Source organism: Phallusia mammillata, chromosome 8, assembly GCF_965637545.1.
Source record: "Phallusia mammillata chromosome 8, kaPhaMamm4.hap1.1, whole genome shotgun sequence".
NCBI lineage: Eukaryota > Metazoa > Chordata > Ascidiacea > Phlebobranchia > Ascidiidae > Phallusia > Phallusia mammillata.
In genome coordinates this window covers 11727313-11752195 of record NC_137259.1, presented here as the reverse complement: position 1 = coordinate 11752195, position 24883 = coordinate 11727313, and the positions used below count along the sequence as shown (strand labels likewise).

The window sequence follows — 24883 nt, the reverse complement described above, 5'->3', positions numbered from 1 at the left end:
AAATGTTTTAATTTATGTTATGAAACTTTTGGACTCTCATATGAAAACGTGTTAAAGTGTGAAACTGAAAACTAGGTTAAAACGGATCAGTTCTAATTATTATCATTCAATGATGGAAACAAACAGGCTCAAGACTTGTTTTCTTTTAATGTGAACCGACTCGGCATGAGACCGCTACAAATCTCAATTAAATTTGTTTCGGTAAGTTGACTCTGGGAGTGGACGAAGAAACTAGCCCTTTTAGGAGAATTCGTGGAATTGACAAAGGGCGGGATGGTGCACATGGCTGGATATAAATTATTTATGGTTGGCCGAACATAAGACCAGTGTTCAGTGAGCCAAATGTATCATTTTTGTCGTTTAGATGTAATGGTCGCGTTCACCGGCTTTATATACGATTTACAAAACCCAGTCACGCGTTTATGTACCTAGCATACATAAAGGGACATGTACGGCTTTACACAACTCTTATTTCAGCAACGGTTTTATTTCCCGATAACGTCTGAGATGAAGCTCCAGATGCAGAACAAACACGTCGCCATCAACGTGGTCGACAAAGTTTTATGTTGGTTGCGATTCATTACTCGAACCACGGGGTCGAGTAAGTTTGAGTGACTGCTTGTTTTTGATCCCGAGATGACAGACGACGTTGTTGGAAACGATCTATGCAGTTCAAAGCATAACCAGTCGATTAGCGGGAATTGTTTTCCAGCGAGGGAGTGACTCAGTTTTCCGAATCGCTCGCACTCTGTGAGGCATAAAAGCGTATTCGTCCTTCGTCGCCGTTGCACTAAATGGCAATATTCCTTCGCAGAAGTCTGATCGAACGGGACGATTATTTTTCTGAGAAATTTTCCAGCTTCTGCGCAGTGACGTCACAGGCGAATCGCCTGATTGTGCGCTTCGGAGTATTGTAGCGTTGCTGATTGAGACATGTAGCCACAGTGGCCCGGTAGTGGGCTCGAGTAGCGCGAGAAAAAATGCCTGCTGTCGAGCGCACAAATGCACATCTCGCCAGGTCGATTTAGAGCGGCCGCACAGCGTACGCGCAATACTTGTCGATTTTGTCGCGCTAGGAGAAGCACCAACATGACGGTGGAAGGTTGCGCATTACTTCACACAGACGAGAACATCAACGTGCGTGGAAACAAGGACTCTAGAAGCAAAGGATGGTGCGTTTGCGCCGAACGGTCTAGGATATTTTGGAAGAACCTGAACGCTAAAGCGGCTACCGAACTGCTGTCGAAAAAACCTTCTGGATCGTATTTACTGCGAAGATCAGACCATCCCCAATACGCATACGCCCTTTCCGAAGTAAGTGTTAATCCAGATTTTTACCTGTGTTTGATAAATGAACAGAACAAAACAATACAATTGAATAGTTCGTGCTTTTGGAGACCCAACTTTGGTGGACAGATATCTGACCACGAGCTAGCAGTTTAAATCGTACACGTAATTGAAGAACTACGCCTCGCCCACGGCGTATGATTGACAAACATTAAACATGCGCCATGGGAGAAACTACGCCGTAACGAGTGGACAGTTCAGTGGCGAAAGCAAGTGTTTAGTAAAAGGTCGCCCGTTCTCAATCTTTAGAGCTTGTCGAAAGATTCGATCGAAAATGCGTTAAAAACCCTATTATGTCTACTGAGCATGATTGACAATGTTTGTAGGCAAATACCGCAACGCATTTTTATATTTGACGCAGTCCCAGCCTTCTGGGAACCCTATTGTACAGAGCAAAGGCAAAAATTCGCCGCAAGCCTAGCTGGAAATTCCGTAAGATTGTAGCCGGAACTTTGGCGCCAATTTTCTTACAGTTTTTAGAAAGAATTACGCATGTCGGCCGCTTGGTTTTTCTCAGTAAATTGTAAATCCAGCCGTAAACTTAAATCACGAACTTCGACATAAGTTGATTCTCAAAATGAATATGACTGATAATATTGCGCCAAACAAAAAACCTTTAATGAAAAAAAGCGAAACTAAAACATACAAGATATATGCAATGTTTAAACTCGAACTTCAAGGTTTAATAAGAGCGCTGTGGAATGACTGCAGTCATGGCACCTCGCAGTTTAGCGGGCATTGTACAACATCGAAAATAACATTTCCAAGAAGTGAAGTCTGCACGTGTAAACTACCTGCGCCCACAATGCGATTACCACGGGCCACATTTTTACCAGGAGGCCAATGCCAGCAAATGCATTTGAAACTATGGGCACGACTTTCATACATTATTCCAGTGTCCAAGTAAATTGAACGTTTGAACGTATACATCTGTTAGTCGGACAATCGACCGTGAGTGTAGCAAGCGCTAAAACACGTTTGCCGTCGGTTAGGAAACTGCGTTATCTTTTTTATTTGGTGCAAAAGAACCTGAATACAGAAAGAAGAGATGGCGATGCGTTGTGTATGGGCAAGAATTACGTTGTCACAGACAAGCATTGTGTTGTCGCGTGGCAAAGTATTGCTTCCTGATGGCATTCCACAAAAACACCCCGCTTAGCTGCTTTACCAGAACAGGGATACGGTGCTGTAAAGCTTAAATTGGTGATTTTAACACTTTTGGCGTAATCTAGCGAAAAATAGTATCGCGAAACTCACAAGTAATTGCAAAATTGCAGCTTCAACTATACCAAGATTGATCCCTGCTAAAGTGTAAATTTTATTTAAGCGTTGTTACGCACGTACTTCGAGGTGCAGGCTTAGCATCACCAGTTTATTGACTGGATACTTTAGCAGCACTCGGAAATCCAGAATCGCCAGGGCTCTAGGTTAGACGTAACTATTGATTGACGTCATTTTATATAATCCCGCGTTTCGTCCAAGAAAAACAGCAGCCGCGAGAGTTTAGGTGGAGAATGTCCCCGAACACAGCAATTGGAGGCAAATGGTGATATACCAAATTTTGTTTGAAATCAATTTCTCATTTAATCAATTTTCGACTTATCATCATTCAACAGCCATGGACTGCACGCGCTTTGGGCTGGTGTATACATTTCTTGGATTTCATGCTCTGCATCCGAATGAAACACAATGTAGACTTCTCAGAGCCAATTTAGACACAATGCGCTTCAGCGCTTTTCAGGGCACGCTTGACAAAAACAGCTAAACGCTAAAAACAGAGAATAGAATTAATCAGAAGGCAAAAAATCAGAGATAAACAAGTCTGGTTTCATCTGTTGCTGATTTATACACCGGAAAAGTTTGTTTGCAAAATAAAGAAAAATAATTTCTGCGATATCGCGTAAAAGCCCAAAACACGGCTTGCAGCTATAAGAATCAAATGTTTGACTTCAATTCAGTCTTCTGTACGTAAAAATCCAGTTACGTCAAAATCCCCGGTGAATTAAAATTTTGCGTCTCTAATTTACGAGGAAGCCTTGATGGCTATACCACAAAATCCGCCCAAACACTGGGAAATAAAGACGGAGAAAAACAATTACATTTTAACCGTGGGTGCATCAGGGGTAATAGCTGTGCTATTGTCGTTTTTCAGAAAACTCCGTCCAGTACAATTCATATTCGCATTGGTTGGAACGAAACGACGCGACTTTACAACATGGATGGGTTTCCGGCGTCAAGTCAAGTTGGATTTACTTGCGTCATCAACCTCATCGAGTCATGGAGTCGGGTGCACAAGTAATTAGCATAAATTTTATTTACAACACAACTTTTTCACTTTATGTTCATGTGTTTACCGGGGCCGACTTCAAATTCCTTCAAAAAAACGCATAATAGAAAAGTAGGGCAAAGGTGCCTGTTGTCCTTCGGAGAAGGCAATAACGAAATCACTGAATCGACAAATTTCTGTCCGTCTCCGTGGTCACATTTTCTAGGAAACGTCAGAACAGCTTCAGTTTCTTCTGACTGGCGAGGCGGGCTTTTACATCGTGAGGTAGCCAACTCCCCTTCCAAGTAGCCGGGATTCTTTCTTCACAATTTCTGGTTATCATTATTTCGTCTTGCGCCTTGTGACTTTCGCGCCATCCGAAAGCTTTTCATAATAACCGGCTTAAATTACTGACTAAGCCTTTGCGTCTCAATTTCTTAACAACAACCACTTTTCAGGGAGTTCGGTTTGCGAAGCATGCAGCGAGCAGTCCATGTGACAACGCCTACCGACGGCGCTTCCTACGTCAACGTGGAGACCGGCAGTGTTTGCTTCCATGACGATAAGGAGGCTGAGGAAAAAGTTCGTCGTTTTGTCCAGACATTCTTCAAAAGACAATCGTTGCGATAAACGATGGCCAAGCCCAAACAACGGACACTCAAGTGAATGCAATGGTCTGCTGGTCGCTTTACTGCTTGCTAGTAATTTTACAGACCTGATGGTACAAAGTATTCCTAAAAGTTTTTCGCAAAAATTTTAAACGTCATTTATGTATTTGCTTATTTTTCTCACAAACGAACACGGCTGCCGCCTGCCAGACAAAATTGTCAGGCGTCCTTTTTATTTCCACATTAAGCGATGCTGTTTGTTTTGTTTTGCTTTCTCTTCATTCTAGTGTATTTAACTTATTTTGCAGAACCTTTGAACGTTTTAAATTTGTTATCGCCCACAAATTAAAACCAACCGCTGCATTTGTTGTGGCCTTCCACAGGCAAACTCGCGTTCAGTTCACAGTGTCGGTTGAGGGAGTACGCAGTTGAATGTTTCAAAAGTGGGACAGTGCGGTTTAACATGTTAGATATTGCAGCCACTACGACAACACCACACAACATTCCTATTGTGGCTGTGAACTAGGCCAGTGGTGTGCCTTGCAGCGCATCTGCATGATTATTTATTACAGTGGTTCTCAAACTTTTTTGACCGCGACCCAAATCTGAGTTTTATGAATATCTCACGACCCAAGCCTCAAACATCAAAATTTAATAAAATTTAAATTAACGAGACGAACTGCAACTTCGAGGCCACGCCGTCGCCGCATAAGAGTCAGCCCATGTCTAAATGGCTGCTGGCTTAACGAGGTCGATTCGTTTGACAACACTGCATAACAAAACACACATTGTGGCTTTGCAGCACCATGATCATTGATAGAAGTGAATCCCAAATCTAAAAAGTTTCCTTGTATGAATACTTTAAATCAGGGGTGTGCAACTGTTTTCGTCGGTGGGCCGTATAACCAATTCCGAACCTCAAGCGAGGGCCACATAACTTTTTTTCATGTGCACAATAAATTCAAAATTGTTCCAAATGAATCATTAAATTTATTTTCTACAACATACAGAGTTTCAGCGCAACACTGGCTTTCGCACAAAACAATTGTTTACTAGACAAAGGGTATTGTTACGTCACATTCGGTGCAGTAATCTGCTTGCTACTGTATGGTCCACCGGTTGGAAAACGCCAATTTAGCTTATATTTGTTAGTATAGCAACTTGGGAGATTTACCAAAAACTAGCGGAAAATTTTGCTGAATTCTCAGAAGAATTGCATTTTTATCTTAATCAGTGTGTTGGTGGGGGCCACACTAAATAGCTTGGCGGGCCGGACTGTGGCCCGCGGGCCGTATGTTGCACGCCCCTGCTTTAAATCATACAAGGCATAATCCTTAAACGCTAACTGTTACATCTCCACGTCTAGTCTAGCAAGATTACCTTGTCCTATTATTCCCCGTGCTATGACGTTACAATCGCTATGTGCGTAACAGTAAAATTGGAAGGCTATTGTCGGTATGTTGTAATGATTGGTTCATTTACTGTACAACGTTTCAAATGAAGTGACTTTAGTACTACATTAAGAAAATTCGTTGGTGTTTACTTAATACAGTAATAGTTCGTTTGGGCAGAGCGCGACCCATTTTTGACCCTGCGCGACCCATACTTTGAGAACCACTGATTTATTATGTTCTTGCGACAAACATAGTTAACCTTGAGATTTTGATTGGTCTGCAACATATTTGGTTTAAACACGCAACCAAATAGGCGTGCGTTGTGATTGTGAAGTGTATGCTACAAAAAATAATGCAAGCTTTATCGGAGGTGTGTTATTGAGCAACGCAGAACAACTTTATGTGGTTACTGTTTTTAAGTACATATTGTATTGCTACAGAAAGTCTGCGATGTATCTAAAACTCAGCGTGAGAAATTTCGCTTTTTGGCGTAGTCTAGCTGCCATAGTAAAATATGTTTTGCAAAGATTTTGACAAAGGAGGTCGTGCTTTCCCCTCCCAATCACACACTTTGCATTCTAAACATGAATTCCAAGATCTGCCACCTATATCTGACGCACAAGCGTAGAAAACAGGTGCACCACGAAAGATAATGGAGTAATACATTCCCACAACTGATAAAAAACATGTGATGAGGCTGCAACAGCTGCATTAACTTAAATCGGTAGAAACAATTTATATACCTCTTTGTTTACAGGCATTTTTGGCCGTAACACTAAACAGGACAATGACCCCGTTGTAAAGCTGTTGTGCATTGGCGACGCAAACATATTAAAATGCTACTCACTACTTTCTCTAGCGGATAAACAGTTTGGATGGTGGGCACTTTTTATCGCCAAATATTTGTTTGTAGTTGACTTTAATGGTTCTGTTTAGTAAATAATCTACTGCAAAAAATGTTAGAGGTGACCTTTAGGAACCACTGCACTGCTGCCTCTAAAACACACTCAATACACTGTCCGAAAACATTTCATGTTTTGTGAATCTTAGGAAAAAAGAGCTAGAACAAGGTACATTTTATTGACTAAACAACATCGGCTACGATAATGTTCCAAACATGCACCCAGACGAGTTTAGTTTGGTCTCCTAGCTTCACCTGAAATTATAGGGCCTTACGGGAAGGCTTAAATTTGGTAAAGGCCGCCGGATTAGGCTCTCAACTGATGCCCTGAATATTTGGCAATGAAATCTCCGGTGATAACGAAGTACGCGGTTACTTTGTCTAGTGGTTGAACCAGTCCTTACTGCAGTGATCTTTTGTGCCTAATCGTCTTGCGGAGACGAATAATTTAAAAGTTGGTCCAGCAAGTGACAAAAAATTGATGTTATTTAAACTTGAAGTACAGTTTATTAGAACCAATTTCAAGCGCATTTCGCTCCATAATGTAACTGAGCAGGGAAGGGAAATGCAAGCGGATTACGTAACGAATTAAGTAGGATGCATTCTTATTTTTTTCAATGTTACATAAAATGAATTAAACACATTGAATGAAATGCAACAATTGCGCATGGCCTTCACATAAAATCTCAAACCGTTTTTTTTTTCAATTTTGGTGTTTGAAAAGAAACGTGTTTAGCAACCGTATTAGAACACTACACAACAAAATAACAAACAAAGCTGTCTAATATAAATGACAACACTCGTCAAAATATTCATACTTACTTTTCTTCAATTAAAAATTATTTGTAAGTCAATTCAAAGGCTTTTGTGGGATAATATTTAAAGCAAGCAAACCATTTAAAACAAGTAACGTTGTTTTGATATGGGAAGCAATGACCATTGGATCTATTAGGTGTTTTTTTTAAATATATTTGTTCGAATTCACTGACTGCCCAAACACAGTGGTAGACTGTAAGGGGCCAAAGATAGTCATAGTGTCTATGCCTAAGTAACATTAAAAAAATCACTATTTCTTTCCTACTTTTTTATGTTTACCCTATTGGAATACCAATACAACCTATCAGCTAGAAAAAGATTAAATGTTTAGGCTGGTAGTGATAAAATATGGATGCATCTTCTGATATGAATAGCTTGGGTATTTCTGACAAAAAACAAACAAAACAACAACAACGAGAAACACTGTGAATGGAGATAAATGGTGAGTGTCACATAAAGTTATTCACAATGCTTTTTTCTCTGCTGAAGTCATATGAAGTACTTTCCGTAAGTTCAGCTAGACTTCTGTATGTTATATTTGGAAGATCATTCTAAAAGAAAAACATTCCCAAAAATCAAGGCCAGCAAAGAAACACAAACACGACTTTTTCAAAGGAAAGTTTGATAATACAAGTTTAAACTTGATGCTTACCATATTAGAAGTGCCAGGGGTTTTGACAAGTCGGTCATTGAGCTTAAATGGGACGCCCTCAATTCCTATTGACAAAAGCTTTATTGGTAAAGTTTAAAACCTGGCGATAACTGTAAATTTTGCAAATCACACAAAAGACTAGTTCTAGTTCCATAATTTTTTCAACAAATTCTAAATATTGTAAATGGGGGTGAAGTATAACAGCTTGTGGCACTGTCCATTCAAACATTGCAATTGACACACAGTGCGGTCAGATTCATTTTTAAAAGGACAAAATCCAGACTTAACACACCCTTTTTGTATGTTGAAGTCATTCAGAAAGGAATCACAATACAGTAGGATAAAATACAGTGGCTTTAGTGAGATCAAGTTGTGACCCAGTAGCAATCGAGTAAAGTTTCCAGCAGTGAATGCCTACCTATTTGTGTGTGTTGACTTTTTATTCGCTGCAAGGATCCATAGGATGGTTGTTGCAAATGTTGATTGGTTTGAGGTGGAGGTGAACCAATAGGAGCTTCATTCACCAACCGAGGAGGTGGGGGTGCTGGACGGGTGGCTGTTACCAATTGAGCCAACTTGAAGGTGAGGTTAATACCATTCACTTCCCTTTGAAAGATATCATAAAAACATTATGCTCATGATGACTCTTAGTTTTTGAACTTCTGTATAGTTGTGGTTTTAATTTTGTTTAACCTATCAGAGTACCTCTGGCTTGGGGCATAATAGAAACCACTTGTACGGTAATTACTGGATTTTTAAAGGGGCCCACGGTTTTAAGATAAATCCTCAAAAGAGGCCCTGGCACTAAATACATTGAGAATCACTGTTCAAGAACTTAATGATAAAATATAGGTGTGCATCACAATGGTGAAACTGCATTTTCATAATACTTAAAACCAAAGCCATTTTTACGCAGGACATAAATGTCACAAGACAAGTTTCCTAAACTATAGAAGTTGTGACATGAGACGACTGTTGAGCATAACATGATGCATGTTTTTGAACCTAGATCACCAAGTTTATATTCTTGCAAGTCACGATAATATGGACCCAATAAACTGCTGTACTTTGGGTCCCAGAATGTTGCGATAAATTGGTGTGGCCCCTTCCAAAATGGATCAAGCACCCAACTTACCCAACCAATGTGTACATGGCAGCCTTGTAGCTATTATCTCTTGCCAGGGTGATATCCACTATGGCAGAGTTTGTGGATGTTTTTACAATGTATCTAACACACAAAATGTGTTTTCGTAAAGCTTGCTCATGTGTATCTGCTGTTTCCTTGATCCCAGTGTAGCCAGGTGGAACAGAATCCTTTAATCCAATGAGAGCCAGATCTGTGATAACTTGATTAAGCTAAAATACAAAACTTAAGTTAAAATGATGTTAAAAAATGTATTGGTCTATACAGGGTGGGTATAAAACTAATATCATGGCCAATGACATGTTTTGTACTAAATATTATAATGAAATCAAAATAACATTGAGATAACTATTCCACAAACGTAGAACCTGATTTTGAGCGGGTCGGTTGTCTCTTGTAAAACACAGATATCGTTTTACTTTGCTCTTAAAAAGTGAATCTTTCCAAAAGTCTGCCTCCTCACCATCAGCAGTGCGATCAAGCTGCATTATATACATGTTTTGATCAAAACATTTTTCAAACAAAAAAGGTGACAGATATTATAGAAACTTCCAATATTTACAGAACTTGAAAGTGAAACAATACAAAAAATTGTTACAACCTTACCATTGTATAAGATGGGGGACAGTTTCGTCGATCAGACACAATGCAGACATTAGTAACTGGACCCAAGCTGTTATAACTCATCTTGGTTTAACACAATGTTACCTTTTAATAATTGCCCTATACATCAGAATGTCTTATTCGCCCTAAAAAAGTTTCGATATATGTAAAACATTGTAAAATAGTGAGAGCTGAAATTTATATTGCATCTTTATCCTAAATAAATTTTTGTACTGTTCTATCATTAGTACATCTATTTATATAGTCATGTAAAATTGACATTTTTCATTTATGGATAAACACTTGTCTTGACAGTTTATAAATAACACATGGACAGATATTATTGTTTTTTACTGATAAATAATTCTGCATAAATTGTCAGCATTAAGAAAATCTACCATCTGCCAACAACATTTAGCTTTGTCACTACAGCTGTTTGAATATCATTATGCAGCACATTAACTTCAGTTTTAGTAAGTGACCGGCTTGTGTGACGATAAAAAATACTATAGCAATGACTTGATTTGTTGGTTTTGGGATGAACAAAAGAGTCTTTTAATATTACAGATTCAATAATTCCTGTATCCAGACTGCGGACAAGATCATAGAAATCATTTGAACAAAATTCATCAGGCACCCAAAATGACATATCATTTACTACAGGTGGCTGATTACTAAGCATTGGCTTGAAGTTAATATCCTTGATATTTTTACAACCCCTGAATTGGGAAAGAAAAGCATCTTCCTGACACCAAAAATATCTTATGTCTGGTATGTTAAACAATCGCATAGCAAGTCTTTCTAAGCCTAGACCAAATGCCCAGCCAATGCTGTCCTTTGCTCCGGCTGTGTTTAGGATTTCTTGCTGAAGAATACCACAACCTAACATCTCCATCCATTCACCACCAAAGAAAATTTCCATTTCAAAAGAGGGATGAGTAAATGGAAAATATGCATCTACCCATCGGTAAACAACGTCTTTGCCAAATAAGTCACATACAAGATCCTCCAAAGTTTGTTTCAAATTCATTTCTACCAATTTAGATGCTTCCAGTGTATGACATGCTTGTTTATCCGTATACAATGAGCCATCTTCAAAAATCTTTAATTCATTGTAAGAGTCCTGACTTTTTGCAAACAACTGTTTCTTGTTGAATAGTCTTACCCCTTCTATTTGGTGAAACACAGGAAAATGAGATGAGTCAATTGTGTCCCTTCTATAAACATCACCCACCACAATAAATGCATCCAATCCAGATTTAAGAAGGTCATGTTCATGTGCAGAAGTGTGAGCTCTAAGCAATGTTGACTCATTAATGTAGTAGTTGTCAGACTTCGCCCTGCTAACATGATCTTTTCGGACCAACATACTATCAAAGTTTTGAAATGTTGAGACTACAGGTGAAAAATTGTCAAAAACTGCAAAGAGTGGGGTCCTTGTTGATTTCATATACTTAGAGTAAAAATGCTCCACGATGGAATCTTTAATCAAACATAAAGGATGATCCTTCTTTAGATGCAAATTTTTTCCAAGATAGCTCAAAATCTTTGGGGATACATTTGTCCATTCATCTGTCTGGTATGCTTGGTTTTGAATTACAACATTTTTTTGATTTTTAAAATCAACTTTTTCAGATGTTCCGCTGAGGCAAGCATGTACTGTAACATTATTACATGCTGTAGTAATTCTTTGGGTGTTGAAGACTGGTCGATGGTAATGTGCTAAATTTCCTTGAGTAGATAATAACCTTGTGCATCGAGTTGGGCAGATATTTGTAACATTTCTAATAAGATGAACTTTACTCCTTGATGTTTTTCCAATAAAGTGAGCAGCAGCCCTTTCAAACAGCTTATGGAACATTACTTTTATCTAGTTTGTTCAGAACATTTCACCCATACAAATAAAACACAACAACTTACAGCATAAAGTTTGGCAGAGCACGACCTTATATTATGGGTACCTGATACACATACGTTTATGAACAACAAAATAATTTATCAAGAAATGATAACTACCGAAGAAGTTAACATTCAATAATTATGCCAACACAATACTCTGTAACAATAAAATACTACCTACTCAAAATAAATAACACAATTCACGTCATCGCAGCAGCAAAGTAGAGATTTTGTCAGGCTTTTTCACAAGCAGAATGCATTATATCGCGCACTAACAATAAATATAACACAAGAAGCCTGACGTGCAGCGAACAACACCGTCTTGTCATATTAGTAAAAAAACGTACCCTATCGACCCTGTAAATGCGTCAAAAGGGAAACCACCTTGCTGATATTACGGAAATGCCATGTGCTTGGCTTTGTGCATCGAATGAATTCTGCGGCAGAGCTAATTTCCGGTAAGTTCTCATGTCAACAATGAACATGTCAGAATATTTGATAGAATTGAAAAAATACTTAACGGTTAATTATTTTTGCCAAGAACGCCAAACCATGTTTGCGTCGATATCTTGTGGTTTGTATTTGAAAATGGCGTCATTGTTGTGCTCATAACTCAGAAAACTGTAGTTTTGCGGTGTATTTTAATTAACATTTGCTTTTAAGTAATTTTAATGTTGGACTGGATAAATATTAATATGCAGTAAAACATTTGAATGTGGCCAATACAGGGCAACTAATCACAACCAATTTAATATTTATTTTAGGTATTAAATATTTGTTCATTGATTTTGTTGAAGTTAACTTTTATCATGAACCCAAATTGGAAAACGGTATGTCCTGGGCTTAATGAACATTTACTTGATGTCATTCAATCTCTTGGGTTTCAAACAATGATGCCAGTTCAGGTAGATTTGTAATTGTTTTTGCTGTTAATGAAATGCAAACGAGTTTTCACGTTTTTGCACAGGTTGCAACTATTCCAACATTTTTGAAAAGCAAAGATGTTTGTGTTGAGGCTGTCACTGGAAGTGGTAAAACCCTTGCATTTCTTATTCCACTTTTGCAAATGTTGCAACGCCAGAAAGAAAAGTTGAAAACCCACCAGGTAAAGCCTAAATGCCAGCCACCAAACTTTCATAAACACTTGGTGTAGTGTGTTATGTGCAAGTGTTTATTCTGTAATGAACTGTTTCCAGGGTTGTTTGCATTTAAACTCTACACACATAGTTTAAAAAAGAAAATGGTGAACTGCACTGACCTGCATTAAATTAAATCTGTGCATTTATTGACATTCAATTGATTTTGTGGTTATTATTGTGTATTTTTTAGATTGGTGGTGTCATAATCAGCCCAACGCGTGAACTGGCAAGTCAAATACATGAAGTTCTCAAGTGTTTTTATGAACCAGTGAAATGCCCCTTTGAAAGTATGTTGTGTATTGGGGGAAAGGGTAATATTGAAAAGGACATCTCACAATTTAATGACAAAGGTAACAAATTATTAAACACATAATTACATTTATTTTAGTCATTGGATAAACTATGTTGCATCAAATTGATTGCATTACTGGGCTTCTGCGATTATCCAGTCTAGTTGCATTTTTTGCAAAACCTTATTAGAAATGGGGTATACAAATTTGTTCAACCGCATGACAGTTTGTCTTTACCAAATAAAATTATTTTGAGGTAAACATTTCTTTTTTGATATTGAGCTATAAAAAATCTTTGCAAATGAATTGAAGAGTGGAACATCTAGTAGTTTCAGGTTAATGTATATGTATATTTAAGGCTTCACAGTTTGTTTTTACCACTGTGTCACTTTTAAAAAGAATTCATTGCGTAAATAATTATATTTCTATTAATCAACACATAAATATTTTTTTAAATATTGTGTTTGGTTTTTAGGTGCACATGTCATAGTCGGCACACCTGGGCGAATTAGTTATGTTTTTGAGACTTGCCAACAAATGCAGGTTGGGTTAAAATCATTGGAAGTTTTTATTTTGGATGAAGCCGACAGATTACTGGATTTGGGATTTCACAAAACTCTCACAAACATTCTCAGGTATTCAAACATAAAACAGAAATTTTAGGTTAGAGCATTGTTTTCCACCTGGGTTGTTCTGTTTTTTTTTTTTGTAAAAACAAGTTTTATCAGTATCATTTTTTTCATGAATTCCGTGTTACCACAAGAACTTGCACAACAGTTTTATTTGAAATGTTTTGTGCTTTGGAGCGAGCACTGTGTTAAACAATCCTTCAAAGGGTGTGCAGAGTTAAATACATGAGAACCACAGGGTTAGTAGTATAAAAGTTTTTTTTCTTTTGTATATATAAGATTTCTGCCAAAACAAAGAAGAACTGGATTGTTCAGTGCCACACAAACTGATGAAGTTGAGCAGTTAATTAAAGCTGGGATGCGAAACCCTGTAAAGATTGTTGTTAAGCAGGTAAAATTTGCATGTTTGGCATCTTTCAAACATCACATCTGTCATCCCTGACATGTTTGGGCTCTGAATTTAAAGTAGACATAATAGCACAAAAACCACCACACTATTTTTTAATCCGAACAAAACCTGGGCCTAGGAACAGAAGGCAAATGTTACTGCATTATTTGCATGAGCCTGTTGATTGTATTTGTTACTGAAACTTACAATCATTTTTCATGAACAGAAAGTTAATCAAGTTCTTGCCTCCAATACTGCCGTGAATGCAGTGAAGACACCTTCTTCACTGACTAATCAGTATTGCATCTGTGAGACCCCCCAAAAGTTTCCCCAGCTTATGAGCTTTCTGTCAAAAAGAAACAAAGAGAAAATTTTGATATTTTTCTCCACTTGTGCAAGTGTTGAATATTTTGGCAGAGCAGTTAAAGGTAACAAAAAAGTTATTTAATCTTGCTTTCATAGAGTTGTCCATGCATGTCACTTCTTTATTGTTCAGATCTAATGGGTTCAAATCTTACTGTGCTGCTACTTCATGGGAAGGTCAAGAAACGTCGATTACAAATATTTAGCAAGTTTAGACAGTTGAACAGGTAAGCACTGATAGTAATTAAATTCAGTAAAATAAAAATTTAAACATCACAACTTTATTTGCATGGAATGCTAATCTATATTGTTTATGTACAGTGGTGTTTTAATTTGTACTGATGTAATGGCAAGAGGTGTAGATATTCCTGATGTAGATTGGGTTCTTCAATATGATCCTCCAAGCAATGCCAGGTGCGTTGGTATTTGACAAAAAAATGAATTACGCACCACTTTGGTCGTACTTTACTTTTCTAATTGTTGTATCCGGTGTAGTGCCTTTGTTCATCGCTGCGGCCGAACGGCTCGGGTTGGAAGAAAAGGAAACGCACTTGTGTTTCTTCTTGAATCTGAATCAGCGTACGTGGATTTTGTTGAGATCAACCAGAAAGCTCCAATGGTGGTAGGTAGCCAATGGTGTTAAATCCACGATTTTTTATTTTATTTTAAACCTATATTGTTTCGCAATCTCTGGAAAATTGGTAACTTCGTAATTCTTTTCCTCGTTTAGTGTGATACACATCGATAGTTTTTCTAGGCTGGAAGTGTCATCGTTGATTGATATTTTAACGGCTGTTGTTTTTAGGAATTTCCACTTGATACTGACACGACCCAGCAAAACTGGCTTAATCGCCTTCGTTCGCTGTCAGAAAACGACCGTGCCATGATGGAAAGAGGAACAAGGGCGTTTGTGTCGTTTATTCAAGCTTATGTCAAGCACGAATGTAACTTGATATTTCGAATTAAGGGTAAATTTGTGATGAAAAATAAATAAATACGTTTAGGAGTTGTTTTGTTTAATGTCGAATATAAATATCATCACAGATCTTCAACTTGGAGAGTTAGCCACCGGCTTCGGTTTGTTGCGTCTTCCTAAAATGCCTGAACTAAAGAACAAGAAAATTACTGGCTTTGTACAGAGTGACGTAGATACACGATCTATCAAATACAAGTATGTCATGAAAACTGTAATGTTCTGTTTGGCGTTGGAGAATTTTTTAAAATTAGACGAAGATGCACATATTTCGGGATGTACAATAAATATAAGTATAATTATTGCCATATGACTATGGTTGAACTAGTTTTATAGGTAAATTTGTCTAAGCATCTATTGGTGTTGGATCTGAAATCATTTTCTGTTTTAACAAACTTAACTTTGTTCGATTTTATCGTTAGTTTTCTTGCTAATGACATTATAAGGAACATGTTTAACTGACAACGTTTTGCTCTCTTGTTGAGCTGCCTTCAATTGTAACTTTTTGTTCGACAGAGACAAGGTCCGGGAGAAACAACGACAGGAAGAAATTAAAAAACGCGAGAACTCAGACGAAGTTCGGCCCAAATACATGAGCAAAAAAGCCAAGGCATGGTCGGAAACAAAAATCCGAAAAGAAACTAGAAAAATTAAGAAAATTAAAAGAAAGGAACGCAAAGAGAAAATGGTAGGTGTAGAAGGAAGCGAAAAGTAAAAGACAAAATTTGTTCATATTTTTACCTTTCAGGCGTTTAATGAAGATGAAATGGAAGAACTTCGGAAAGATGCACAAATTGTAAAAAAACTAAAGAATAAAAAGGTAATATTTCGTCTCAAAAACAATTTCGGTAAAAAAAGAAATATATTACCCGATTCTTTTTAGATTAGCAAAGAACGTTATGATGAAGAAATCGACGGCGAGGAAGAAAGACTTGAGACTGAACTCACTTCTACCTGAGGTTTGTTAATCAAAATTTAATGCTTCGTTTCAGCCATAAATCACTTCATTTGTAAAAAAAGACGTTTCTATTTACTAGGCCTAGGGTAAGAGATTTGCCGCCTTTTAGTCGAGATTTTTTCTAGTTGTCAGCTCCACTTATTTAGAAACACTTGCCCATTTGTTCTATTGTATTAATGTAAAGCTTGTTCACAACAGTGCATAACATAACAGCTTACAGAGCAAACAAAAAGTAATTTAAGTTAGTGCGTATTAGAATAATAGCATCTAATTGCAAGTTTGCTTTGGCAACAAGGAAAGCTTTCAAAAACTTTGACGAAAAACCTACGTAGTAAAAGTCTTTTTTGCTCTCCCACTAATCTCAACTGGCAAAAATTAACAAGTACTGCACAACTTCATAGGCTTTCGCCAAACTTTTAGTTTTTCACAAACTCCTCCACGTTGGTTCGCAATCTCTCCAATTGCTTCTGTGTAGTTTCGAGCAGAATTCCCTGAGCTTCAAGGGAATCCCCGAAAATTTCTCCACGCTCACAACGTTTCATGTATTTCAACATTGCCTGTGAGTGCTCGTTAGTCCGGCGCCGTTTTGTGTTTACCAAATCAGTTTGGTTGTCACCATGGTCCCCGGTTCTCCATGCCATCATTTGTGCCATTAGCCTCGGCGAAGCACTTGCAGGGCGGCGACCTTTCGGAGTCAAACCGTTCTCGGCGATATACGCCCGTCTTATGCGTTCAGATTCCAAACAGATCGCCTTTTCTCGCATTTTTCTACGAATGCGCTCTTGTTCAACGTTTGACATCAACTGTTGGTGTCCTTGAGCGCCGCGCTGTCCTCGTCTGGGCGTCGATGAGGTACTGCGGCCACCACCAGGGGTCCCTGTCGAGCCACCACTTGATTGCGACCTTCGGCGGAACATCATCATGTTCTGTGGGCGCAAACTGGCCCGCCGACGTGTGTTCCCAGTAGTAGTGGACTTTCGACGTGAAACCGCATTGTTTTCATTTTCATCTGTAAATCGGACTGTCGCAGAAGCAGTTGCCGGTCTCCTTTCTTCAACGTCTTCATTATCGCTTGAATGTTCTTCATTATCGACCTCGGTGATTATTCCCTTCTTGGGCACATCGCCCGCTTTCCCATGGCGTTTACCAGGCGCTGTGCTTGGCCGAAGCTTAACTTGAACTCGAATGACCTCGTCGATCAAAACGTCGTCATCGGTGAGATCGTCTTCCATTGTGGTGACCGAGAGTCGGTCAGATCTTGTCAATACGCTGTCAGCTCGGCTTCTCACGCTGTCTCGTCGCTGTTGCTCTGGAACTAAACCAAGTGATAATTTTGTTTTAGTAACCTTCCAACAGTTTCACGACACATATCGCCAACCCTAACTTAAGTGCTACATATATGAAAGTTTGTGGCATTACAGGCTATAGAAAGCGCTGTCATATAGAAAACAGGTGATTAGCATCGTCAAAGTTTTGCCTGCTTATTGTGGAAAATAATACCTGCTCGTAGTTTTTTTACACACAAAACATGAGCAAACCAGATTTAAGGTCAGAACGGTATTTTTTTGTTTATTTAGTACACCTGAAACACCAAATGGAGTTTCACGTGGAAGCATGTTCGCTCTGTACAGATGCTCTGATGATGCAGGTCGTCTGGATCCGCCACCAAACGAGGCTTGTGCGTTGGCGGTCATTTCAGGTGTAACCTTAAAATGCAAAAACATAGATTTGGATTCACCTAACTTTTGTCACTGAACCAACAAGGTTAGGCTGCTTTCACAACCAACATTGTTACAAAAAATAAGTACAAGCACTATATCCTTATTCATTTTGGTTCTTACAAATCTGTCAGGTGGAACAATTCCGTTTCGCCTGTAGTAAGCTTGAGGAGGGTCGTTGTCACGGTAACCGGTGGATAACATTCGAGCTTTGCTCATGAAAGATTTCACTCTTTCCTGTTTGATTCCATGCATTTGTTTTCTTCTCTCGCGGTCCTGCATTTCATTGTTGCTCTCCAAAAACTCTCGTCTGTGGGTAAAATTGATGTTGTGTCTCACGATTAGCTATTGGTTGAACTTAGTCAGTAAAATAAAACTTTAAACGCCGTGAAGACACGTTCAAAGTTGTTTGGTGCTTGGAATTTCCAGCAGTTATTTTTCCTCACTAAATTTCTTTTATACTTCAAACACTCACATACTGATAAAATAATTATTTTTTAAAAGACACAAAAACTTACATTCGCCCAGGCAAACACAGCGTTTAAAAAATGCAGCTTATTTAGTTCCTAAAATATAAAAATGTGTTCAAACATACTTAGCTATTTTGATCTGCTTTATTTCCTCTTTTTTCTCCTCCACTTTCCTCCTTGCATCTTCGATTTGCATTTGCCGATCGTATATTCGCTCCAGTTTTCGCATGTATTCGCCCTCCAGTGACTGAAATTCGCGCTGCCGCAATTCTTAAAAAGTTGCTGCCCGTTAGAAGTTGTACACATATATATTCCACATCTTATCTCCACTATGGCCCGCTAAATCGGAGATGCACAATAGTATATTAAATGCACTATATATAGTATATTGTCAATATAATCCATTTAATGTTTCCTTTGAAAAAAATCTATTCAAAATAATTTTTGATGTATGTTTTAATCCATGCCTTTTACCAGATCATATCGTTAACGGTCAGTTACGAGTAACACTTCATATACCTACCTTTGTACCATTCAAAACTGGCCGATTTGGCTCGCAACCGATCGTTTTCAATTTTGTTTTTGTGAATTCGTATTTTGTCATTCTTCTTCTCTTGTTGTTTCCTATGCTGGATAAGCTTTTCCAATTTGTCCGGCTCAGGCATTTTGATTCGGTCAGCTATCAACTTCTAGTGTGTGTCATGGCGTATCTCTTTGTAGGGTGTTCTTTATAGGTTGAAAAATAATTATTGTCGTGGGCTATTGCGGCGTCTTTCTTCGTTTTGTTGGGATATAAATCTAACAAAATTCGACAACAATTTTAGATAGGCGGACTCAAAAATCCAAGAACATGCTGTTACGCCTTTATCACAGATCACAAATGTAGGTGTGATTTATAGATGTATGTTTGTAATTATTTGTGGCAGTCTTTTAGTGATGAAGTCATTGCAGGGCTTTTGCTCTTGCTATGTGTTTTACCAATTACGTCTTTACCGATATGCTGGAATTTAGAAAAAAAATTATATGATGCAACTGTTTAGGTTGGATTTTTGTACCTGGCTCTTTGTGCACGAAAGTGGCTAGTTGGAGGTGGTGGTGTGTGTGGAATTTCAGGTCCTCTATAACTTGTAGGCAGTTCCACACTTGACATTGCCGATGTAAAAATAACAGTAAATTAGCTTTTTAATGCTTTCTGTGTATAGCAGGCTGTCGTTATCAGAAATGAAGCCCGCTAAACGTAATACGTACTGCAATAAAGCCCGATTTGGTTGTAGAATTGCCACACTGTCAACAGATGTAATTAACAACAGGCTATCCTTTGCTAATTACCAGTACTGCAATTTTACTTTGTAATCAAAACTTACTTGCAACGGTTTTATTTTGCAAATAATAACTTAATTGCACTGGCTTTATTTTAAAGCTAATGGCCCAGTTGCAAAGTTAAGCTTCGGCCAAGCACAATTAGTTTCTGGCTTTTTTGTGTCTAAATCATTACTCAGACTCTTCAGACATAACAAATCGTCAGTCCTCTACCATAACTCTATAAGCAGTTGTACATATAGGCCTGACGTACTTGATTTCTGCCTAACATGACTGATCGTTGTATTGACAAACACACAATATGTCTGCATCACCAACACTGCCTATCTGGTATGTTACAGCGGATGACCGGTGGATATTATTTTCAATTTGTCGTCGGTATCCGATTTCAGCAAACACGAAATGTTGCGAATACCACGGAACACTCTCTCGTTGTGCGCACTTCAAACTGTGACGTATCATATCTCATTATCTTAATTCAGAATCCACAGAAAATACGAAGACTCTGTAGTACTTACTCAAACGAAAAATACTAAATCAAATATTGTGGTACACGTTCCTAACAAGGTTTGATGTCAACATTACGTTTTAGTTACTGCCTCTGGTGAGCTGTATCTCGACCACTGAGCTGCGTTTGTTTCCGTCGCTAAATAATATATCGCCACGTCACATATATGCTTATGCGATTCAAGGTTGTGCACTGAAGGACAAATTTGTCGATGACGCGATGAGATTATCCCCGATTAATATCCTTTAGGTGCTCGACTTGTGAACTCGATGATTGAACTGGTTTGTATCTGTTCGTTGGTTTGTTTTGTCTTACGCTCAAGTGCTTTGGATTTTGCTTGCGACCACAATGCAAATAAATTTAGGATTTAGCTTGTTGATTTACTTGTCGCAAATTCGTAAGTATCGCTCTGCGTAAGGATCAGAAGAAAATATCGTTTACAACTTTTCTTTTTCTATAACCATGACAGTAATTTTTGACTTTGCCAAGTCCTCATTTTTTTGTTCGTATTAATTTGTGGCTAATTGCCACCTCTACAAACTAACCTTTAAGTTTGCATGTTGTGTGTTGTCGATAGATTTTAGCACAAGCTACAGCAACAACATAGTTTAATGGACAGAAATACATTGACAAAGCGCGTTAAACTTTCAAGCGTTGAGTGAGACAGAAGCAATCCAAAATTCAATGCACAATGTTTAGGCTACCCTTGATACAAAAATACCAACGGTAGTAACCATAATCTTAACGGAATAATAGTTAGTATCAATTTATGAAGGTTTTCATATGCTTACCTGACACGATTTTTCCACTTTCCTAATTTCCTTTCTTCGTCTTTAAACTCAAATGACAGATTTGACACTTCTATTTTTGTTTTTCTAATTGTCAATGGTTACTGTGCAGCAGTCAGTTCACACCATCCAACAGCACTTACGTATCTGCAACTGTAAGCGCAGTATAAATTATATCCCTGATACAATTCCCAAAAACGAAGGTAGTTAATTCGCGTTTCCCCAACTCGTAAAACACGCTGTCGCTGTTTTTCCCAACCAGGCACATAAGTCGTATCCCGCTTTGGCGATGTTTGATCTGCGCGGCCTGTGTGTTTCCTTTTACCAAAAGTTTACTTTTCCGGCAATAAAACTCCACTAATATCGCGCTATCCACACAAAGTAAGGTGCGACGCCTGAATTTGTGAGTGCCACAAAGCAAGCATTATTCTGCGCCTCGTAAATCTAAATGCGACTGCTCGGTGTTGTTTTTTGTTGCTGGGGCAACCGCTAGATTTGCAGTGAAATAATGCGCCGCCCAAACCTGGAACCTAAACTCCAGAGTGTATGACTCGTAATAAGTGTATGCGTCATAGCTTCAGTGTGTCCAGGAGTTACTTGATACATTTCGATTGTCGATGCGCGCCTTTAATAAGATTAGTCCAGTCCATCCACGCATAGTTAGAGTGTCTGATTACCAGCGTTCTCCCTCGGTATGACAGTCATGCCTATCTTTGTTCTACTTATTTCTTATAATGAAGCTCTTGTAAACTCATGCCAGCTAACTTGATATCGGCTTTTTTATGCATGTACCCTCCTTGGTTGTTTTTAAATTGGCGTTTGATCTTTTAATCCCTTTTTTTAAACTAGTGTCCAGAATTTGCTTAAAACTTGCGAAAACGTCTGATGGCTGTGCATTTTATAAATTTTTGGTTCACCAACTTAACCTTTCCATATTTCAGCAAAACTTTGGGAAAACTACGAAAAATGCGAGGCCGTTCCCTAATCCGATTATCCGCGTTGGCTATCTACTCGTCGCGGCGGCCAACTTATTGTGACGCGACAATGCCCTAAACGTCACAATGGAGGAACAGCAGACTACAAGCTCCAGCAATTGTTTACAGTGATACCTGTGTGGAGAAGTACAACGGAACTGTTGACAAACGCATGGAATGGATTGGAACGCGTGCCTCGTCCTTTCAAGGACCCGATTTATCAACACTCGACCGACTTGTGACCACAGAACCGCTGCGTTGGGCAAAGTTACCGCCTGCTTTCGCTTTTTAAGTGATCCCTCTTCTGAGAGACCGTCTAATTACGGCAACAGTAATCGGATCCGTTTAGGACAACATGCGGTGATTGTTCGTTTTGTTGAACAGCTGAAACTAAGACAAAATGGCAAGAAATGTTTAGTTCCTATTTCTGAATTGACATTTTAGGTTGTTGTGCACACTACAGGCGCAAATTTATTGCTAGGGTTGGTAAAAAACTTTTTAACCGCTTCTTTTATTTTAAGATCTATTTCAGTTGCCTGCCAAACTTATGTGCGAGCGAAATTGCTGGAAAATTTACAAATATAATATAGAACTTTCGTTTGTGGCAAGCATAACTTTTATTACAGTTGGACGAATCAACAGCGCATAAGTACTTCTGCGAAAATACGTTGAAATGTGATGTCACTAAAAACTACGTCACATAGTAGTAAGTAACGCTGGAACTCGTCACTGCACAAAAATCTGTCAAGTATAATTTCAAGATATGTGTTATTTACCATTATTAACAACGTATAATATCTCATTACTTGCAACTTAAAGGGCTACTGTAGTTGTATAATGTAATTGGTTTGTAACAATAATTCTTGGAACATATTTTTTTAACCGGGGATGTGTGAATGTGCTGTGGGATAAAATTCAACGTCTATTTGCGTCTATTCATTAATTTATATCCACGTGAGACGGTCTAATTGTGAAAATATGCAAATACCGAGCTGACGGCCTAATTGTGAAAAAGTGCAAATACCGAGTAGCACTCGAACCGACTGCCGTGGAGAACATACAAACGTCTTAGCAGCAACCACGTAGAATCAACTGAGTTTTGATTGTCGTGTTGCTTACGAACGGTAAAGGATACATAGCTTTGGAGCCAATTAAATGCTGCTTTGGTAATAGGCAGTTTATTCAGATAGTGGAGCATTCCGTATATCTCGCCGTTGTGAAACTATGGGAGAAATCAAATCAACACGTTCATTTACAGGACAAGCAAAATTGTACGTCACGCGTTGGTTTCGTCTTTACATTTTAGTCGCCTCAAGATGACTCTAGGAACGAGCAGGTCACGCCAGTACACGAAGCAGCCAACCATACACAGCAGGTTGATATTCAGGTTCATGCAGTGTGCAATAAGCATCGTCCATCGGTGCTGGTTTGTTCGGGACACCAACGTCACCGCAATTGCCGCAACGATGTCATTCACCACACAACAAGCGGCAACTATCATAGATCGCACAATGCACTGTCGAAATTTGGCATCCTGGATGTTCTGGGTGCTAAAAATAAAAAAAACGTAAGAGTACGGAATCCATTGAGGAATAAAATGAGATACTGAAATATATGAGTTAAAGTTCGTCACATATTTCCGAACCAAACCTTCCTTTCATTTTTTTGTTGGGTAAACCTTTCTAATAATTGTCAATATTAAAATGCGTGCGACACATTTAAATAGCGCTGTTGCATCTTTTTGTGAACGGATTAGATCGATATTATCGGCAGTTACAACAACAACTGGTCGTCAAATCCAAGAGATAAAATTGGGAAAATCGTTTTTCTTGTACTTCTTGAACCACAACTGCCTTGTCAAAGAGGCCTATAGATCAATAATAAAGATCAAATACTGCAGTTGAATCCCCGGGCACTGGCGCGTGGGACACACTTGTTACTGATGTGGCGCAGAACAAACGCAAGTGATTGCTTTATTAACGTTCGGTTCCATAGATGTTTACAATTAATTGCACGTTAGTAAGTTAACAACAACGTCGCTGTTCTACACAAACTCTTTGCAGCAAAAATGTTAAGGCGATAAAATAATAATTTTATACTTTTCCATTTGGGAACTGTAGGCGTCGATCAATCAATTAATGGTTTAGCTGTCTCTGTATTTTATCTTTCGCTTTCAAAAAGAAGACAAGTAGTTGCTTGACAGGTCAATGAAAGGTCAAGCCATGGCTACGAGTCGATGACCCGCCATTGATTTGCAAAATATAGCTGGAAGGGGGGTTGTGACGTAGTAATGGACTGCACAAAGAATATTTGTGAAAAATTGAACGAAAGTTACGAACCAACCCGCAAATCGAATAGCGTTTATATGAAGCTTGCGACGACACGTGATTCGTAATATAGTTGAGCTTATTTCTTTCTTTGCGATTTTGATTGATTCGATTAGAAACGATAGAAGATACAAATACATCGATTCGTCCTTTTCCAAACAAAGTTCAGTTTATTAGATCGATGCGAACCTTTCAACATTAGTCTCCCACGCAGCGCATAAGCGAACATAACATGACATTGTCTCCATGTATCGTTGTTTACGAAACAGAAAAGCCCAGTTGAACGTGGTAAGAATCAAAATGTCAAAAATATGTCGCTGTGACAAGTACATATACTCACGTCGAGGAGAGACACGATTCCCGTCGGTCTTTAGCTAGATTCGCCTTTCTTTTCTAAAATCAAAGTTC

The 24883-nt window shown here is 38.5% G+C and overlaps 5 protein-coding genes across 8 annotated transcripts; 2 read left to right on the top strand and 3 right to left on the bottom strand.

Annotated features, from left to right (window-relative positions):
* The first annotated feature begins 421 nt into the window (after nucleotides 1–421).
* LOC145205136 (uncharacterized) lies at nucleotides 422–4584 on the top strand. Its single transcript, XM_080077788.1, has 3 exons — nucleotides 422–1314; nucleotides 3500–3642; nucleotides 4072–4584. Exons 1-3 carry the CDS (start codon nucleotides 1003–1005, stop codon nucleotides 4241–4243), a joined length of 627 nt encoding a protein of 208 aa, XP_079933914.1. The 5' UTR covers nucleotides 422–1002; the 3' UTR covers nucleotides 4244–4584.
* Nucleotides 4585–6994: 2410 nt separating this feature from the next.
* LOC145204084 (multivesicular body subunit 12B-like) lies at nucleotides 6995–9889 on the bottom strand. Its single transcript, XM_080076509.1, has 6 exons — nucleotides 9735–9889; nucleotides 9497–9610; nucleotides 9120–9340; nucleotides 8403–8590; nucleotides 7985–8049; nucleotides 6995–7883 (listed from the first exon to the last, which is right to left on the bottom strand). Exons 1-6 carry the CDS (start codon nucleotides 9813–9815, stop codon nucleotides 7782–7784), a joined length of 771 nt encoding a protein of 256 aa, XP_079932635.1. The 5' UTR covers nucleotides 9816–9889; the 3' UTR covers nucleotides 6995–7781.
* On the bottom strand, nucleotides 9878–11969 carry LOC145204083 (phenylalanine--tRNA ligase, mitochondrial-like). Its single transcript, XM_080076508.1, has one exon. It carries the CDS (start codon nucleotides 11590–11592, stop codon nucleotides 10126–10128), a length of 1467 nt encoding a protein of 488 aa, XP_079932634.1. The 5' UTR covers nucleotides 11593–11969; the 3' UTR covers nucleotides 9878–10125.
* A 35-nt stretch (nucleotides 11970–12004) lies between these two features.
* Nucleotides 12005–22745, top strand: LOC145204081 (ATP-dependent RNA helicase DDX55-like). 2 transcript variants are annotated; one of them, XM_080076503.1, is made up of 16 exons: nucleotides 12005–12088; nucleotides 12428–12535; nucleotides 12598–12735; nucleotides 12960–13119; nucleotides 13535–13694; nucleotides 13968–14079; nucleotides 14303–14504; nucleotides 14573–14666; nucleotides 14761–14853; nucleotides 14935–15061; nucleotides 15245–15407; nucleotides 15484–15610; nucleotides 15929–16100; nucleotides 16161–16232; nucleotides 16296–16371; nucleotides 22116–22745. In XM_080076503.1, exons 2-15 carry the CDS (start codon nucleotides 12440–12442, stop codon nucleotides 16368–16370), a joined length of 1791 nt encoding a protein of 596 aa, XP_079932629.1. In that variant the 5' UTR covers nucleotides 12005–12088; nucleotides 12428–12439; the 3' UTR covers nucleotide 16371; nucleotides 22116–22745. The 2 variants fall into 2 exon arrangements, with proteins under 2 accessions (XP_079932629.1, XP_079932628.1); XM_080076502.1 differs by having other exon boundaries at nucleotides 12010–12088; nucleotides 12395–12535.
* On the bottom strand, nucleotides 16368–20541 carry LOC145204082 (uncharacterized). 3 transcript variants are annotated; one of them, XM_080076505.1, is made up of 7 exons: nucleotides 19807–20541; nucleotides 19614–19700; nucleotides 19082–19356; nucleotides 18684–18828; nucleotides 18212–18398; nucleotides 17953–18076; nucleotides 16368–17685 (listed from the first exon to the last, which is right to left on the bottom strand). In XM_080076505.1, the coding sequence occupies exons 3-7, from the start codon at nucleotides 19221–19223 to the stop codon at nucleotides 16787–16789; spliced, it is 1497 nt and encodes a 498-aa protein (XP_079932631.1). In that variant the 5' UTR covers nucleotides 19224–19356; nucleotides 19614–19700; nucleotides 19807–20541; the 3' UTR covers nucleotides 16368–16786. The 3 variants fall into 3 exon arrangements, with proteins under 3 accessions (XP_079932631.1, XP_079932630.1, XP_079932633.1); XM_080076504.1 differs by having other exon boundaries at nucleotides 19614–20541; XM_080076507.1 differs by having other exon boundaries at nucleotides 19082–19284; nucleotides 19614–20541.
* Nucleotides 22746–24883: the final 2138 nt, after the last annotated feature.

Bases quoted from the DNA above. Each gene is read 5' to 3' on its own strand.
- LOC145205136 (XM_080077788.1), top strand. From the start codon at position 1,003: ATGCACATCTCGCCAGGTCGATTTAGAGCGGCCGCACAGCGTACGCGC. The intron at 1,315-3,499 runs GTAAGTGTTAAT...GTCGTTTTTCAG, and splicing joins ACGCATACGCCCTTTCCGAA to AAAACTCCGTCCAGTACAAT. The intron at 3,643-4,071 runs GTAATTAGCATA...ACCACTTTTCAG, and splicing joins TCATGGAGTCGGGTGCACAA to GGAGTTCGGTTTGCGAAGCA.
- LOC145204084 (XM_080076509.1), bottom strand. From the start codon at position 9,815: ATGAGTTATAACAGCTTGGGTCCAGTTACTAATGTCTGCATTGTGTCT. The intron at 8,050-8,402 runs GTAGGCATTCAC...TTTTGTCAATAG, and splicing joins AAGTCAACACACACAAATAG to GAATTGAGGGCGTCCCATTT. The intron at 7,884-7,984 runs GTAAGCATCAAG...TTTTTCTTTTAG, and splicing joins CCCCTGGCACTTCTAATATG to AATGATCTTCCAAATATAAC.
- LOC145204083 (XM_080076508.1), bottom strand. From the start codon at position 11,592: ATGTTCCATAAGCTGTTTGAAAGGGCTGCTGCTCACTTTATTGGAAAA.
- LOC145204081 (XM_080076503.1), top strand. From the start codon at position 12,440: ATGAACCCAAATTGGAAAACGGTATGTCCTGGGCTTAATGAACATTTA. The intron at 12,536-12,597 runs GTAGATTTGTAA...GTTTTTGCACAG, and splicing joins AAACAATGATGCCAGTTCAG to GTTGCAACTATTCCAACATT. The intron at 16,233-16,295 runs GTAATATTTCGT...GATTCTTTTTAG, and splicing joins AAAAACTAAAGAATAAAAAG to ATTAGCAAAGAACGTTATGA.
- LOC145204082 (XM_080076504.1), bottom strand. From the start codon at position 19,223: ATGCCTGAGCCGGACAAATTGGAAAAGCTTATCCAGCATAGGAAACAA. The intron at 18,077-18,211 runs GTAAGAACCAAA...TTGCATTTTAAG, and splicing joins TTGTTCCACCTGACAGATTT to GTTACACCTGAAATGACCGC. The intron at 17,686-17,952 runs GTGTACTAAATA...CACTTGGTTTAG, and splicing joins AACTCCATTTGGTGTTTCAG to TTCCAGAGCAACAGCGACGA.